This window comes from Halichoerus grypus, chromosome 10, assembly GCF_964656455.1.
Source record: "Halichoerus grypus chromosome 10, mHalGry1.hap1.1, whole genome shotgun sequence".
Classification (NCBI taxonomy): domain Eukaryota; kingdom Metazoa; phylum Chordata; class Mammalia; order Carnivora; family Phocidae; genus Halichoerus; species Halichoerus grypus.
In genome coordinates this window covers 137337522-137353902 of record NC_135721.1, presented here as the reverse complement: position 1 = coordinate 137353902, position 16381 = coordinate 137337522, and the positions used below count along the sequence as shown (strand labels likewise).

At 56.2% G+C, this 16381-nt stretch overlaps 1 protein-coding gene across 3 annotated transcripts; it reads right to left on the bottom strand.

Moving 5' to 3' along the window:
- Nucleotides 1–1281: 1281 nt before the first annotated feature.
- On the bottom strand, nt 1282–13230 carry LSM14B (LSM family member 14B). 3 transcript variants are annotated; one of them, XM_036105352.2, is made up of 10 exons: nt 12890–13224; nt 11051–11214; nt 9460–9595; nt 8560–8676; nt 6352–6519; nt 6012–6089; nt 5637–5798; nt 5114–5264; nt 3056–3241; nt 1282–2490 (listed from the first exon to the last, which is right to left on the bottom strand). In XM_036105352.2, exons 1-9 carry the CDS (start codon nt 13014–13016, stop codon nt 3070–3072), a joined length of 1275 nt encoding a protein of 424 aa, XP_035961245.1. In that variant the 5' UTR covers nt 13017–13224; the 3' UTR covers nt 1282–2490; nt 3056–3069. The 3 variants fall into 3 exon arrangements, with proteins under 3 accessions (XP_035961245.1, XP_035961246.1, XP_035961247.1); XM_036105353.2 differs by lacking the exon at nt 6012–6089 and having other exon boundaries at nt 12890–13230; XM_036105354.2 differs by lacking the exon at nt 8560–8676 and having other exon boundaries at nt 12890–13230.
- Nucleotides 13231–16381: the final 3151 nt, after the last annotated feature.

The window sequence follows — 16381 nt, the reverse complement described above, 5'->3', positions numbered from 1 at the left end:
GGACACAAGCACAAACAGCACTCAGTTAAGTGTCTGAATTCAAAATTCTGCCGAGCAGCGGCTGGGTTCCGAACAAGTCCCGTATTTCTGGTTTGTAGTAGATCAAGTCTTAACGTTGCTGTCCTCTCCCCCAAGATTCCTGGTGCTGACGGCCCCCTGCTCGCTCTCACTCTAGCCAGTGACTGCCCTGCTTGCATTGAGCCTCAGTCCTGGCCCTCAGCTAGGTCTCCGCAGGAGACTCTAACCCCTGCGCCCGCAGCTTTGCTGCTGCTTGGGACACTCTGCTAGCAGGCCTGCTGACAGAATCCCCTTCCGTCTCCCTGTGCCCCGAGGACGTGGCACAAAGGACTCTGCTTTCCGCTCAGTCTACGGCTTCTCTTGCTGAGTTCTCACTGAATGGCGCGTACACATTATCTTCTAAAAAGGAATAAAAAGGCCCAGGTAGATTTTAAGTTCAGCATAAAATATGTAATTATCAAAATGTCAGTTTAAAATTTTAATAGCAAAGTAAGTCATAGTGGTAAACTGACTTGACTATATTTAGATTTGCCAGCAGAAATACCTGTCTGGTGCAACTGCTGAGTCACCTACTGGGTTTAGAATCAGCGCCCCGGCTACCTGCATCTAGCATGTACGCTATGGAAGGTTTTCATTGCTTCCTGGCCAAGGATGTTCCTTGTCTGTGCCCACCCCCGCAAAGGAAGGGTGCCAAGAATTTGTTGCAATTTTGAAAGTGACAACGGGGCCCTGATGGTGCAGGCCGACTCCCCGCTGCCTGGTCCTGCTCTGGGCAGGCACGGGGGCAGATGCGACACGGCGGACGGGACGGGCCTTAAGTCGTCTGACATTGCTTTCAGAGTCAGCCAAACCCATGACGGCCAAATGGGCTGCTCTCATGCATGGTGCTGGGGTCCAGCCCCGTAACAGGCCCGACGGTACCAAAGATGTGCAAGCTCTGGGGAGCTTGGAGGTTGTAGTAAAGCAACACAAGGACCGCTTCTGAAGCAGGTTTATCTGTGAACTGAATTCTTAAAACTAGTTTGTGTCCCAAGTGTCTGGAAAGCAGAGCCACTCATTCCAGGGAGGTGGCCCGCTGTGAAGTTGGGCTGACCCATGCCCTTTCTCCAGAGCAGCCAGGGCAGTCTCACTCAAACAGATGTCCCCCAGGATCCTACCAGCCTGAGGCCGGAACATGCCCCAGCACGGGCGTGTCAGACACGAGGTGACTCAGGCAGCAGAATCAACAAACTATTTACTTTCAGAGCAGTGAAAAAAAAAAAGTTTCAAAGGTTTGCATGTTTATTTATAATTACAATTTACATTACTCCAACAGAGCAGCCCATTGCTATGTTCTAATTCTTAGCCATTAAGTCCTACAAAAATAAACCCAAGCTTTTACAGTAACTGAATCAATACAGAACTAAAACCTTTATAGCTATTTAAAGGGGTTTAGTTACCAAGGTGCTTATGTTCAACACAATGCCCTCTCCAGAAGGGCGCATGCTTACACTAAAGGTCTGACCCATTTACTCATGCAACAAATTTATATTCCCCACCCACCCTCCACCCACTGTAAAACAAAAACACAACTATTTACAATTGAGAAGAAATATGTTCTCGGTCAACCGACCTTGCAAAAAAGACTGGCTCATTTCCAAGTGGATGAGACACTGAACAGTGGCCAGAGTCCAACACTGACTGGCCTGGGTCTGCGGATGGCAGGGGCAGGGCAGGAAGGATAGGTACCCCACAGGGGGGCTTGCCCTGGGCTTTGGCCCCCAACCCCTATTCCTATGGAAGTCAGGCTCTGAGCGACAGTTCCTAGCTCATGTTCAGGACCCCTTCCTAAGCCTCCAGGATTCTCCCTCTTCCCTGCCCCGCCCCCCCCAACCCACCAGCCCTCAACCTTGACATCGCCACTCTGGATGTAAGGGTTGTCTGGTTTGCTTATACAACATGATCCGTGGGACACCCCACTTTCCCTGCCCTAAAGCCCACCCCCATACACACACACTCCCATGCTGGCCCTGCCTGGCTCCTGAGACCCCACCTGTGCCCATGGGGGTGCCAGGCCAGCAGCACCAGAGGCCAGTTGGGTTATAGAGATAAGCTTGGCTGTCACATTGGCCAAATGAAATTTGGTTCCACTTTAAAAAAGTCAAAGCTCTCACAAAAAAAAAGCCACAAAGTGAGGATCAAGCTTTTGCTCTAGAAACCTTCTTCCAAAATACCAAAACCTTAGAATTAGGCTGTGCGCAACTAAAGAGGAAAGACAGGCCAAGATACCTCAAAGAGGTTACCCACAAATACTTCCCCCAAAACAAGTGGTTCTAACTCAGACCACGTCCAAGTTCAATTAAGTCCAAAACATAAGTAGTACAGGAATTTTCCAAACTCCGTAAACAAAGTGACCCACGTCTCCCCAGTAAGTGCAGCGTTTTTCCAATATCCTCAGACACAGCTTTGTTTCGGTGCTACTTCCGCAGGCGCCTGCAAGAAGGGGACAGGACACCAAGTGAGTGCGCTCAGCACATTCCGCCAGGCAGCCACCCAGCGTGAGCCAGGCACACAGACTCCCAGGGAGAACAGGGATGCTCAGCCCCCCTCACACTTCAGTCAGGCCCAGGCTCCCCAAACTTTGCAATCACAACCAACGATGGAAATCATCTTTGTACACACAGGGGACAGGAAGCTCCGGGTCCCACCTGGCCGGGGCGGGTCAGCACCAGGCACACCTGTAACCCATTCACCGCCTGGACCCACGGAACACGAGTCACCGGGACCTTGTTGATGTAGTCTCAGAGTCCCTGCAGGCCGGGGCGGGGAGGCTGGCTTGGGACAAGCTGTTCTTGCTGACAACACCGGGGCCTGCCCTCCCTAGGAGCCCCCTGGGTGACTGGGAGGGTCCGGGCCCTCGTCTTGGCCTGGATTCCTGGAGGCTTCCCCTCTTACTGGAAACCAGAGCCAACCGTCTCCCAGCTCCTAAGCTCTTCCTGCAGAGGCTGGTTATCAGGCCCTCCCACCAAAGGACCCAGAAGCTTCCTCCCTCACTCACCTTGGGCTGCATCCTTACACCCTGCCAGTCCCAGCTCTGTGGGAAGTTGGGTTGCGACGGGTTGTACCGTTGCCCCTGCCCCCTCGAAATCCACCCCTGAAGCTACGGCCACGAAGAAACCTTCCTGACACCCCAAAGGTCTCTGTGTTGAGCTTCCGTTCCTCAGCCCATGTAGTCCGCCTGGAACTGAAGCACAGACAGGTACATGAGACCAAAGGCAGCGGGACATGCTCACCACTTTCTGAGCCAGGCCCCAGCCTTACATAGCACGGGAGGAAGGAAAGCCGGGCAGGGAGTGACTGTTGCTGGAGCCAGCAGAGGGGGTGCCCCAGTCCCGACCCTGCAGCCAGAGAGCCAACACTGCAGGTGCTCCCAGCCACATCTCCAACCAGGTCTGTTTCTCACTGGACTAGGCTGCTCAGCACCAATTCTCACGCCATTACCAACGAAGGTGAGCACGTGACACTAGGCAGTGCCCCTGTGGGTTCCAAGACCCGGAGCAGACCACGGACCCCTTCAGACAAGTTTTTAGGATGTGAGGAGGGGCTTAGGCTGGATGGAACAGGGTCTCAAAGAATGTGATGCTAATGCTCTGGGGGGAGTGGGGACATGCACGCTGCCCCAGCACCCTTCATACTGAGGATGCTGCCAACACCCACCTCTGTAGCTCAGGGGCGAACCCCCGAGTCTGTTCATAGGCAGCTCACAGGCCACACACCCAGCACTGAGCTCCTGTTCTATGGCCCCCACAGGCCTCACTTCAAAGAACCAGCAGCTGCCCCCTTCAGCTGCCCAGGCCAACAACCCAGAGAGTTGTGCTGGTTCTCCCCACAACCAGTCAGCAAACCCGGTCTGCTCCCCCTTCAAGGTGCATTCATAAGCCAAGCTTTCTCCTCTACCACCACTTACCACCCTATTCCCAAACACCCAGACTACTGCGAAAGCCTCCAGATGGGCCACCCAGCCTCACGCCAGCCCACCTTCAGCATGTTCAACAGAAAGAGCTGAGGGATCAGATGGCATAGTTCCTCGGCTCTGACCTTGACGGCCGCCCACGGCTCTCAGCACGAGCTGGTCGTCACTGTGACCTACTACTAAGCCCCACACGCACATGTCCCCCTCATCCCGGACCGACTCTCTTGGACTCTGCTCTAGCACGAGGCAGATGCACACTGCCTGCCTTGCCCCGGCAGCCCGTCTGCAGAAGCTTCCTTCATTCCCCCCAACGCTGGCTCCCAAACACCACATGGTGTGAGACCTGCACACTCAATAATTTACCTTTACCCTCCCACTGCCCAGCCTCCCCCCATCCCGCTCCCGGAAGCATTTCTATCCTAGGCATGCACACGTTTTTATCGTTTTTTTCCCCTGCCAGGATAGAGATGTGGGCAAGCAGGGACCCCCAGCTCGCTCTGTGCTGTGCTCTTGACACCCAGCAGCGTCTGGCACTCCGAGCGCAGAACGAATGCGTCTGGATTTCCAAGCTGCGCCCACTCTACGGACTCCGTTTATCGTCCAGCCTATTCTCACGGCAGCATCTGAGCACCAGCTGCGAGACACTAAAAACGCATGACGGGGTCCCCAGCCGCCAGCAGTCAGATGAAAGAACACCCCGAACAGAACACTGGCCAGCGCTGCGAGTAGCAAGGGCCTCAGACCCCAGGGTCCACGGGGACCCAGGAGCAGGCCAGGACGAGGTGCCATGGAACCAAACGACGCAGCCGCTCAGCCGCGGAGGGCAGTGCCGAGCCCAGCCTTGATGGACAAAGGGGCCGCAAAGCCAAGACAGAAGTTGGGGCTGGACCTTGGTCAGACCCCTCACATGCCTGTGACTGCTGGGGGTTCCCACACTGTCACCTTCTGGCGCCACTAGGACCGATGTACCCACAGGGCAAAAATATGAGCAGGATCCTAGATTGACCCTGAGCTTAGGTCTCAGGCTGGTCTTCAAGAGAGCGTGCCCTAGTCTCAGGAGGTTTGAGGCAGAATGAGGGTCTGGACCTGCCAGCTCATCCAGGCCTCATGAGCCCCGAGCCCAGCGCCCTCCCGGCCCCTGACCTGGTCTTGAGCTCAGAGGAGATGTTGTCAAAGAAGGACTTGGACTTGTCATAGTAGCAGTTGGGCCCCAGGTGGTCTTCCTCAGCAGGAGCCTCATCACTCTGGGTCACCACTGCTGAGTCTTTCTCGTCCCCCTTCTCAGCTTTGTCATCTGCGCGGAGAAGAACACACTGGGATGCCAAGAAGCAAACAAAGCACCCCTTCTACCAGAGTGGACCCTCTTGGCAGCTGTCCTCAAGCCTCAGAAGTGCTGCAGAGGGGTCTTCAGGGTTAGTGGAATCCCCTCCTCGAATCCTAACCAGTCCTGTCCACCCTGGGGCCACGTGGTCTGCTCCTCCTCCCCTGAGCACAGTTTGCACAGGGCCCCAAGGCTCCTCCTCATTCAGGAACTCCTTAGGGGGCGCTGCTTCCACACTGGCCACCGGCCCAACTGCCCAGCCCCTCCCCGCCGCCCGTCCTTCCTTAACCTGCTTCTACAGATACTCCTTGGCGGAGAGGGCAATTTCCGAATAACGACAAACACCTTTAAAATTCAGTTTCTTCTTAAACTCTTTGTCCAGCTCCTCTCTGTTGAACTGGGCATTGGCGCTCTCAAAATCAAAGTCGCCTTCAAACTTGATTGTGTTTTCTTTGACATTAGTCGGGCGGTTTTGCCCTCTGGAGCGATTCCTTGTTCGTCTGTTCCCTGTAAGAAAGGAAAGCCATGGCTGGTAAGCCACCAACCTGACATTACTCAGTGTGAGACGGATGATGACAAGGAGGGAACTGAGCACACAGAAGCAGACACTGAGCCCCAGCACCCCCTAAAACCATCACCCAGAGACAAGGCGGGGGGGGCAAGCAGAGCACATCTGGACAGTTCGAGGCTCCCCAGGACTCAAGTGGCAACAGCTGTTACCTGATCTCCTCCTCTGAGGTCTTCTGTTCTCGTCATTCACCTGCCCTTGACTTTGCACAGCTGCCGGCTGAACTACATCTAAGGCGCAAAAGGTAAGAGTAAGGCAAGCGCCTACAAAAGCGGAGCCCAGCGATGGAAGCAGGGTGGCACCACCACGGGGGACATGCAGCAAGGGGAGGCCCTGCAAAAGCACATGGTGTTTAGGATGGGGGCAGGGATCAGTGTTTTTTAATTAAAAAAAAAAAAGAGAGAGAGAGAGGAGAGAAAGAAGAACCCCAGGCAGCAGCGTGCCGCTTTGAGAACATGAAGCCAACTCCGGAGGAACGAAGTGTTCTAGTACCGCTGCTGGTCTTGCTGCTTGGCTGGGCGGGGCGCCCGCTGAGCTGCATCCCCACTGGGCCCTTGCCAGGTAACAGCTTTTTGGCGTTCAGGTTATCAACAGAACCAGTCTGGACAGCCTGCTCCACCATGGGGCTCTTGCCGACTGGGACGGATGGAAAACCAGCTCCTGAGATGGGAGGGGAAGGAGGGCTTAAAACCAGAGAGGAGAGAACCTCACGCCCCTCCAGCCATTCCTTCTGGGTGGCATGCCAGGCAGTTGAAGGTTACCGCCTCGAGACTCTCCCAATCCCCACCAAACCTCCCGGACCACCCCCTCTTGTCTAGCCAGGTGGTAACAAGGCCAGTTCATCCGGAAGCCCTGAGCCCCAGGATTCCCAAGCTAGGAACGCCGAGGAGAGAAAAACACCCTGCCAAAAATGAACACCTCCCAGGTGGTTTAGAAACAGCTTTCCAGGGCAGGGAGGGGGACACAGAAAATAAACGAACAAACAAACAAAGCTTTCCAAAAACCACAGAAGCTCTAACCCCAAGGGGGCTCCATGGGTTCCAAGATGCTGGCAAATTCACGGTCTGAGAATTTATTTCGTTCCAGTCCACGCTGGACAAGAACCATCCCAGTCCAGGATCTTGTAGTAAATACAGTGATCACTCTTTAAATTCTAGAACACTGTTGTGTCTTCTTGAGGAATAACAACATCGAAAAGGATGCTGTAATAAAAGCCGACTAAAGAAAAGTAACACATCTGGAGGAAACGAAGGCTCCCAGGCCGCCCCCGGAGGCGGGCCGCGTGAAGTCTGTTCCTACAACACCGCAGCCCCCAGCCCTGAGCACGGCAGCTGCGAGCTCAGAAGCCGAGCCTTGGAGGAGGTCTCAGCTCTCAAGGTGTCTGCTGAGGCAGGGAAAGGGAGAGGGCATGCCACCCACTGGCCCATCTCCTCTCCTCCCCTCCCTGTACGGTCTAAGGGGGGGCGGGGGTGCTGGGTGGAGGTCCAGAGCTTTGACACAGAAAAACTGAGCCCTAACCGCAGAGGTCACTATGAGAGGCAGCCCGTCACATGTGAAGACTGGCTCTTTCACCTTTCCTATTTTCCACGTGGCACAGACACTAAGGCAATGACTGAAAAACCCCTTATGACCAGCACAGAAGCTGCTCGTGGCCTTGCACCCTGGCACCTGCAGGCGTGCTCAACAGGCACCACCCTAGAGCACCCTCCCTGGCCTGCCACCTTGCCCAGCAGGGCCTTCCCAGAGACGCAGCCGGACTGCTCCTGTCACACTCTAACTTGAGGGGGCAAGACTCTCAGGCTCCTTTGCTTTTAAGAAAACCAAACCAGTTAAACCATCTTGCCTTAGTAGCAATTTCATGCAAACAATCCAAAGAAAGATGAACTGTTTAATATAAGTTTTAACCAGGAAAAAACATTACTGCTTCTACAACTCGGACACACTGGCATCCACGCAGCAGCAGAAAGCGACACGTGCAAAATAACAGACTGACAGCAGTCGTGTGCCACAGTGGAAGCTCCAGGTGGACCTTGGACCCAGCCTCTGCAGTGGTGAGGGCAGAGCTCCTGTGCTCTAACTCAGTCAGGCACGAGAATCTCCGCTCTCCAATCAAACGAGAACATCCGGAAAGGTCAAGAAGCCCCAGGACGTGCCACAGCCCAGCTGAGACAGGTGGCGCACACCAGCATTAACAAGCTGGTCATTAGGCCCACGCTATCCACCTGGTCAACAGCTCGAGCAAGTCTCCCAATTTTAAAGGCGCTTCACATTATAAAGACACCTGAGGCCCCCTGGATGAGTGACAAATGTGGCACACAGATCCCAGAACAACACAGGAGTTTTCTCAGAGACACTCCCCTGCAGTCTCACCCAGCAATCTAGAACACATGTGGGACCAGCAGAAACCCCAGGGAAAGGCTTTCTGTGAAGAGGAAAAGTTCCCATGTTTGGCAGTCTCAGTACAGATCAAAACTGACCCTGGGCCCAGGGAGAGTGAACAAGTGCTTGGTCAGTTCTTTCCAATCCCTTCTTTAAAACTCTGGGAGTTCGTTAATAAATCATGACTATGTATTGAATCGAATGGAAGCAGCTTAATCGACCCTCGGGCTTGGCTACAGCTACTGTCACTCTGGGCTACTGGTTTACCCCCTTGCTCTCAGGATGGCAAGACAGCATGCAGCTCTCCCAAACTGCGGTTACCCTTGGAAGTGAGCTGATGTGGCTCTGAGGACATGTCAAGCTCTGAGGCGGGCTGTGGAGATGGAGAGGAACTAGGGCTGGAAGCTGCGGCCGAGGCTGGAGGGCTCACCAGCTTCTCTAAAAGAAGACAGAGGAGAGAAGAGCAAAAGAGAAAGTACACAAATAAGTAACGAGACACTCGTCCTGTTTCTAGCAAGCTTGGAAGGAGCCAAGCAGTCCCTCGTAGGACACGTGGCTCACACAAACCTACTCTAGAAACACAGTGAGCCAGGCTGACAAGGGCACCCACACTAGGAGCAGCAATCAAGACAAGTTGATTAAAAAGTGATCTAAGAACCGGTCTACAGGGCCTGCTCACAGCCCTACGCTTGAATAGGAGCCTGCCAACTCCAGGGTTTGAACACATTGCAAAGCTGCGTCCAGGGCCAGGTAGACTCTCACTCTACACGTGCGGAAGAGAACCTCATTCCAGAGTTAGTTCACCTTTGGGGAAATAACTTTTGAGCAAAGCAATGACAATAAAATGATTACAATAAATAAGATGTTGATTCAACTTTCGTATTTACAGGTTTACAAACGTGCCAATAGTTAGAACTCATCTGTAATCGCACATAACATTTGTTTCTTATTGAAGCAAATGTATCATGACTTCCACCCAGACCGACATTTCAAATAAATTTTGATTTGATTCATCTGTTCCAAAATTCAGACTGCTAACTTTTACTCTCAATTGAGTAATTATTAAGCATTCTAACTAGCTGAAATTGCACTGAGTAATGTACTAAGCATGTGATACAAACTGACTATCACAAGAACAGTGTCCCCACTATCAGGCTCTGTGGCCCTGCTTCCTGGAGGTCACAGCACGAGCGGTTTACCAGACAGAAACAGGTTACTCACCTAGGCCCAAGGAAGCGGCATACTGCTGGCTAAGCAGAGAGCTGGCAGCCAGCTGGCTGTAGGGTGGCATCCCTCTGAAGGGGCTGTAAGGCACGTGTGGCTGGAAGGAGGAGGCCGAGCCCGAGCCCAAGGAAGACTGAGCAACGAGACACACAAATGAGAGCAGCACAAGGCCCTCCCATCACCCGCCTGGAAAGCACTGCTCAGACAGGGAAAAGCAGCCTGATTTGTCAGCCTCTCAGGCTGGAGGGCGCAGGTTACGTTTCCAGGACGATCTAAGGGAGCTCAAACCTGCCTTTCCCACGTTCCATACCCAGCACTGCCTGTCCAGGTAACGCGAACCTCAATTCCCCCTAACTCAAGCCCTGTAATGACGCCCCACTGTCATCAAGCAGTTTAGCCTCTGTGTGGGTATGCCATCCTCGATTTGGCCCTGTCCCAACATGGGAGCACAGCCGTGAGGTTCCCAGATGAGCACTCTTTCTCTGGTCCCCACACCTTCAGGGACACTGCTGCCTGTTGCTCCCAAAAGGCCCCTTTGTCCCTCGAGGCCTGGCTCAGGTACTTGCCTCTTCTGAAGTCCCTGACAACTCTCGCTGCAAACCTTTCCTAAGTCTGGCCCGGGGCTCCTCCACATGTCCCAGAATCCCCCACGCATGTTCCTATCTTCCAGGGAGCACCTCCCATAGTATGAACCTCAGAGGAGCCAGGGAATCTTTAAATTTTAAGTCAAGAGAATATTAACTGAGGCTCCCTGGTAATCCTAGGCAAATTATGCCTTAATGGGAACACCTGGTCATGTTAAGCAACTGTCTTCGACTCAGGTCATGATCTCTGGGTCCTGGGATATGTCCCGCATCTGGCTCCTTATTCTTTTTTTTTTTTTTAAAGATTTTATTTATTTATTTGACAGAGACAGAGACAGCAAGAGCTGGAACACAAGCAGGGGGAGTGCGAGAGGGAGAAGCAGGCTTCCCGCTGAGCAGGGAGCCCGACACGGGGCTCGATCCCAGGACTCTGGGATCATGACCTGAGCCGAAGGCAGCCGCTTAATGACTGAGCCACCCAGGCGCCCCTGGCTCCTTATTCATTGGGGTGTCTTCTTCTCCCTTTCCCCAATGCCCACCCCCTCCCTCGTGCTCTCTCCCAAATAAATAAGATCTTTAAAAAATAAACAAAAATTTTTAAAAAGTTATGCCTTAGCACAGCAAGCAGGTGTATGATGTAAGAACTGCAAATTCACTGTCCCACAACACTGGAATTTAAAATCTAGACAGTGTCAAGAGAGCAAGTCCTGCTGTCCCAACCCAAATGTGAGGACAAACACAATTCCCCAAACACCCCGGACAAGACTAGACCACCACCCCTTCTCACACAAATGGAGAGTCTCAGGCCACAGCACACACTACCGCACGCTGAGGTTAAGACCTTTCGTAGGAACACCAACAGCGGAGACAGAAATTAAACCACTTTTCACTAAAAGGCTATTCCTCGAGTTGAGCGCTCCCGCCAAGCAGATGACACCAAGTTCCATCTGGAAACCAGCGCCTCCCAGAAACCGTGCCACAGCACAGCAGGGCAACACACTTACTTGAACAATAGCAGGATCCTGAGGGAGTGTGTGCTGAGCTTTCGGAGGTTCACACACGGTAATATCTTTGATATCGCTTCCCCGGAAAATGATGTACTCATAGATTTCCTCTCTTGGGGGGGCCGGCCTATCTGTGGGACGGTCTTCAGTACCAAAAGACCTCACTTCGGAATTGAGAGAAAGAACCGTTAGGTTATCGTCCTCGGCCAAGGGCGCTCCATCCCCCCTCTCCACTGCTGCTCTCAAGCATTCCACGACCGGCCCTGCCCCGCACACTCTCCACAGGAGAGCACTTGCGGTCCACCTTCCGACAACTACCCCACCCCCCAATTTCCAATGGCCACCTACAAGACCCCACTTGGCAATGCTCCAAAAGGTTCTAGGTCACAAAGACAACAAGTTAACGACATCCGAGCCTGACAACCCCGTGAAGTTTAACATTCTCGAGTGTGAACACGGGAAGCCCAGTGCCCTCAGCAAACCACGTCAGCTTTGCAGAGCACCCCTGTTGACACCTGACTTCAAAGATGAAGCAGCCCGACAGCTGCTTTTTGCCTGAAGCCTCACCCCACGTCGTCACCCCTGGGAGTCTGTTTTGCTAGGAGAGAAGCCTGGAGGTTGTTACCCTCATCCTCCCACAACCTGCCTGGGGAGGAGCTATTACAGAAACACCGGCAGAAGCGGGCCCAGAACCTGGACCCACAGCACCAGCTTGTGTGTGCCCGAAGGCCTTCTCGGGGTTGTGGACCCTTACCAGCAGAGCAGGGATTAAAGTCTCTCCAAGTCTGTCCTCCTTCAGTCTCTGGGGCAGAGCTGGGCTTGAAGCAGCCTCTATCTAACCTGAGCACAACTCCTGCCAAGGACAGAGACTCCGGGCCTCAGTTTCTCCAATGGGGATCTCATGTCAAACATACTCAAGTGCCAAGGGTACACGTCAGCACATACCCTCGTCTGTAATCCTGAATTCTCCCCTGAGCAGTGCGAACGGTCTACCCTAGAACTTGGGAGCGCTGTGCGTTAGGAGACACTCCCAGAGTTTGGGACGACGGCGTCCTGAAGGCCTAGAGCTCCCTCGGACAGAAGCAGCGTGCAAGCTGAGCCCTGATCCTTGAAGGCCTAGCAAGACCCATCAAACAACAGGTTTCTGCAGACCTGGCTGCATTCATCACGTCTCTCTAAGAGGCAGGGGAAGGACACTCGCCATCTTCCCTGGAGGATGAAGACAAAGAAACTTTGGAGCCACCTCCTGCCACAACAAGCTGGGAAAAGATTCTGGACTCCTCTAGAGCCACAGCACACCCTTCTGCCCCTACGTCTCCCGGGGGCTTCGGTGCGGCCACAACGTGTGCATCAGGGCAAGAGAGCGCTTTAAGCGGGGGCACCTAGCTGCCGACCGATGCTCCCATCCTGGCAGGAGGTTCCATTAAGACGTGGTATTTGTTCAGGCTCAAGGCCCCAGCTGCTTAATGGGTTCCAGAAGGGCTCGCAGGAGTGGTGTTCCGGGCGGCCCCGGGGAGCCTCAGGCCCCTCGCCCCGCCCCTCCTCCGCAGGGACCCGGCTTTCCGCGCCCGCCCGGCTACACCGGCCCCCCACCTGCAGAGGTGGGCTGCGCGGGGGAGGGGCGGCGCGGCGGGAGCAGGACCCGCCCCCACCTCCCCTCCCCTCCCCCGGGCTGGGCGGGCCGGCCGCGCACAATAAGCCGCTGCCGGGGCCGGGGGAGACCATTGTGCCGGCCGGGCCCCGCGGGGGCGGGGAGGCGGGCGGGGGGCGCCGCGAGGGGCGGGGAGCGGCCGCGGGCTGTTGGCGGGCGGGGGCCGGGGCGGTTGGGGCGGCCGCTACCTTTGGCGAGCGCCACGGTGGAGTTGTCCGTGTCGATGGTGTAGAGGATGCCCTCGTAGCGGATCTGCGCCTTGGAGATGAGGCTGATCTTGCTGCCCAGGTACGGGGTGCCCGAGGAGCCGCTCATGGCGGCGGCCGCCCGGCTGGGCCTGGCCCGCTCGCCTCCGCGCGGTCGCCTCGCCGCCGCCGCCGCCCGCTCCTCCGCCTCGGCGCCTCCTCACCGCCGCCCGACGGGCCTGCGCTGGGACCAGCGAGCGAGCGACGGCGCGCGGCCAGGGGCTCTGAGGGGAGCGCGGGGGAGGAGGGGCCGCAGCAGCCACATCCGGGGCCTCGCGCCGCCACGCCCCGCCCCCGCACGCTCGGCACCCATTGGCTCGCCGCGCCGGCCTCCCTTTAAATATGGCCGCGCCGCTGGCCTAGGGGCGGGCCCGCGCTCTACGCCTGCGCAACCAGCGCCGCGGGCCCGGGCGGGCTTTCCTCGGCTCTCCGCCCCCTCCTCAGCCAACTCCCGGCGGGCCCCGCGCGGGGTGGGAGCACGAGACCCGGCGGGCAGGCTCAGGGGTCGGGGGGGGGTTGAGGGGGGAAAGGGGTGGGAATTGGGAGGGGCGGATCGCGCGTGCGCATGCTGGGTGGGCGGGGCCGGTGAGCGGAGGGGCGGGATTGGAGGGCGGAGCGCGTTGGCCTTGCCCTGGTCGCTGTTCTGCGGGCCTGCGAGCCGTGTCCCCCGAGCTAGGCATTCCCTCTGCGGAGAAGGCCAGGACAGCTTCCCCTGCTCTGGGTTGCAAAGCCGCCCGGCTGGGATGCGCCCCGCCCCTTCTCCAGCACCCGCGGGCCGGAGTCCCTGCCGCGGAGAGCGAAGGCGAGGGCCGGGGTCCCTAACCGCGACGTGGAGGCGCGGTTCGAGGTCCCCGTCCCGCGAGGTTCAGGCGGGGGGCTGGGAGTCCCTATCCCGTTGAGTGAAGGCGAGGTGCTGAGGCCGGGGTCCCTAAACACAGCGTGGAGGCGGGGCCCGGGAGTCCCTGTCCCGCCGAGCGAAGGCGGGGTTCGGGGGTCCCTGTCCGCGACGTGGAGGCGGTGTTCGGGGTCCGTGTCCCGGGAGGTGATTGCGGGGTTCAGGGTCCCTGTCCCGCGAAGTGCAGGCGGGGGGCCGGGAATTCCTATCCCGTTGAGTGAAGATGAGGTGCTGGGGCCCGGGTCCCTAACCGCGGCATGGAGGCGGGGGGGCCGGGAGTCCCTGTCCCGCCGAGCGAAGGCGGGGTTCGGGGTCCCTGTCCCTCGAGGTAGCGGCGGAGGGCCAGGAGTCCCTACCCCGCTGAGAGAAGGGCGGGTGCTGGCGCTGGGGTCCCTAACGGCGGCGTGGAGGCGGGGTTCGGGGTCCGTGCCCGCGACGTGGAGGCGGGGGACCGAGAATCCCTGACCCCGGAGGCGAAGGCGGGCGCCGGGGTCCCTAACCGCGACGTGGAGGTGGGGCTGCCCTCTGGGCGCAGGGCGCAGTGGCAGCTGCGGGTTACGAGCGCTTCCGGCGCGTCAGCCGCTAAATATAAAGTGCTGAGCGCATCTTCTCCTTTAATCCCTCCCCTCCCCCAAACCTGCGGTAGCTTCACGTCCCTTAAAATAAATCCCAGCCCGCCACCAGCGCCTCAAAGCCCCGCCTGGCCTGGCTCGTCCGGCTCCAGCCGGGAGGCGTCCTGGGCGTCCTGGGCGTGAGGCGGAGAGGGGCCTCCGACTGTCCCGGCGCGGCACTTGGCTCCGTCAGCGACTGCGAGCGTGCACGTGTGCGCTTGCTTTTTGTCTGTCTCTCCCTCTTGACCCGGCCCGTCAGATCCGGTACGGAAGAAACTTGGTGGATGGTGACCAGCATTTTATAAAAATGAAACTGGATAAAATAGAAAATATCAGAGCATCCCACATAGAGTATTGCTTTGTGTTTAGGTCACTAACGTGTGTGAATATTTACATGGGTATTCGGTCAAGATGTAAAATGGGGCGCCTGGGTGGCTCAGTTGTTGAGCGTCTGCCTTCGGCTCAGGTCATGATCCCACCTGGGATAGAGCCCTCCTGCATCCGGCTCCCTGCTCAGCGGAGAGTTTGCTTCTCCCTCTCCCACTCCCCCTGCTTGTGTTCCCTCTCTCGCTGTCTCTGTCTGTCAGATAAATAAAATCTTAAAAAAAAAAAAAGATGTAAAATGTGTTTCTTACCGTGAGTGCCAAACAAAAGAATGAAAGCCACTGCAGAGAACATAACCCACCGCCCAGACTAGGCATCTGACTCCCCTCCTCTTACAGAGGAGGACTGAGACCCTGCACAGGACAGGAGCTGCAGACGGGACAGGCTCCTGCCAGCACCCAACGACATCCAGGACCAGAACAGTAATGGCTTTGAGAAAAGGGAGCAGCAAGGAAGCAGAAAGCGTGGAAAGGTCTTCAGAATGCATCTGCCAAGACTTACCTGTATATTCTAGAATTGATTCTTGGCACATGGGAAAATTGCACTGGTGAGAACGGGGACAGCGCAGCCATGGAATTAGTCTAGCCCCACGAGGAGAGATCTCTGGGGATGGGGGGTCCTGCTCCTAGAAGTGAGATGGGACTCTCCTTTAGCACAGCCTTCCCCGGGGGTGCACCTGTCCCGAGGAGCTGCCGCCCCAGGTCTCCTGATTGTCCCCCTTGTGCAGCCGAGGCATCCTTTCCCCCCACTTTCTGGGTCTAGAATATGACTTGCCCAACGTCACAGATTCTCTGCCTCCCAGATCCTGGTTTTGGAGCTACAAGCCTCTTTGTGTTGGAGGTGGGGATGCACTCTTTACTAACAGGAGTTGATTCTGTCTTGGGAAAAGAGAGCCGAAGCCTCAGGACCAGGGTGGGGTGCAGTTCCAGAGACCTCTGAGAGCTTGCCAGACCCCTTGGTGTGCAGCTAGGTGGTTCCCTGAGGACGATAGCCATGGGGCAAATGCCCAGGCAGGGCAGAGGCTAAAAATATACGGGGCGCACAGGTACAGGAATGCGGGCTCTACCGTTCATTCCTTGGTGTCTTGCCCAAAGTGGAGGGCACTTGCAAAAGATTTGAAGAGGGGAGCAGTTGTGGCGGGAACTGAACTTGACTAGTGAGGTTTCCACTGCAAACGTGGAAATTACTAATCACCTACTGTGTGTATGGAGGACAGTGAAGTGGCCCCTAATAAGGACGCATGTGACAATGCGGACCCAGGATGCTGCCCTGGGTTCCATCCCAGTCTGGCAGGTTCTGCCGTAGGAGAGGCCCTTCGCCACAGAATATCATTGTGCCTCTAATGTCCACCTGAGCAAGAATGAGCCTCACGACCCTTGGAATTGTAGGTTTTATTGCTTACCAGGAGCAGAACACAACAGGTGAGTTGATTCAAAGAAATGTCAATAATAGCTGGTCCACAGAGCAAAAGTCAGGTCAGCGGCCTGAAGTGTGGGAGCATGCCAGCAGGGCAGGACCTCACCCATCCCCTGCTGTCCTGGCACA

Bases quoted from the DNA above. Each gene is read 5' to 3' on its own strand.
- LSM14B (XM_036105352.2), bottom strand. From the start codon at position 13,016: ATGAGCGGCTCCTCGGGCACCCCGTACCTGGGCAGCAAGATCAGCCTC. The intron at 8,677-9,459 runs GTGAGTAACCTG...GTCTTCTTTTAG, and splicing joins TGCCGCTTCCTTGGGCCTAG to AGAAGCTGGTGAGCCCTCCA. The intron at 3,242-5,113 runs GTCAGGGGCCGG...TCTGTGCTTCAG, and splicing joins TCCTCTGAGCTCAAGACCAG to TTCCAGGCGGACTACATGGG.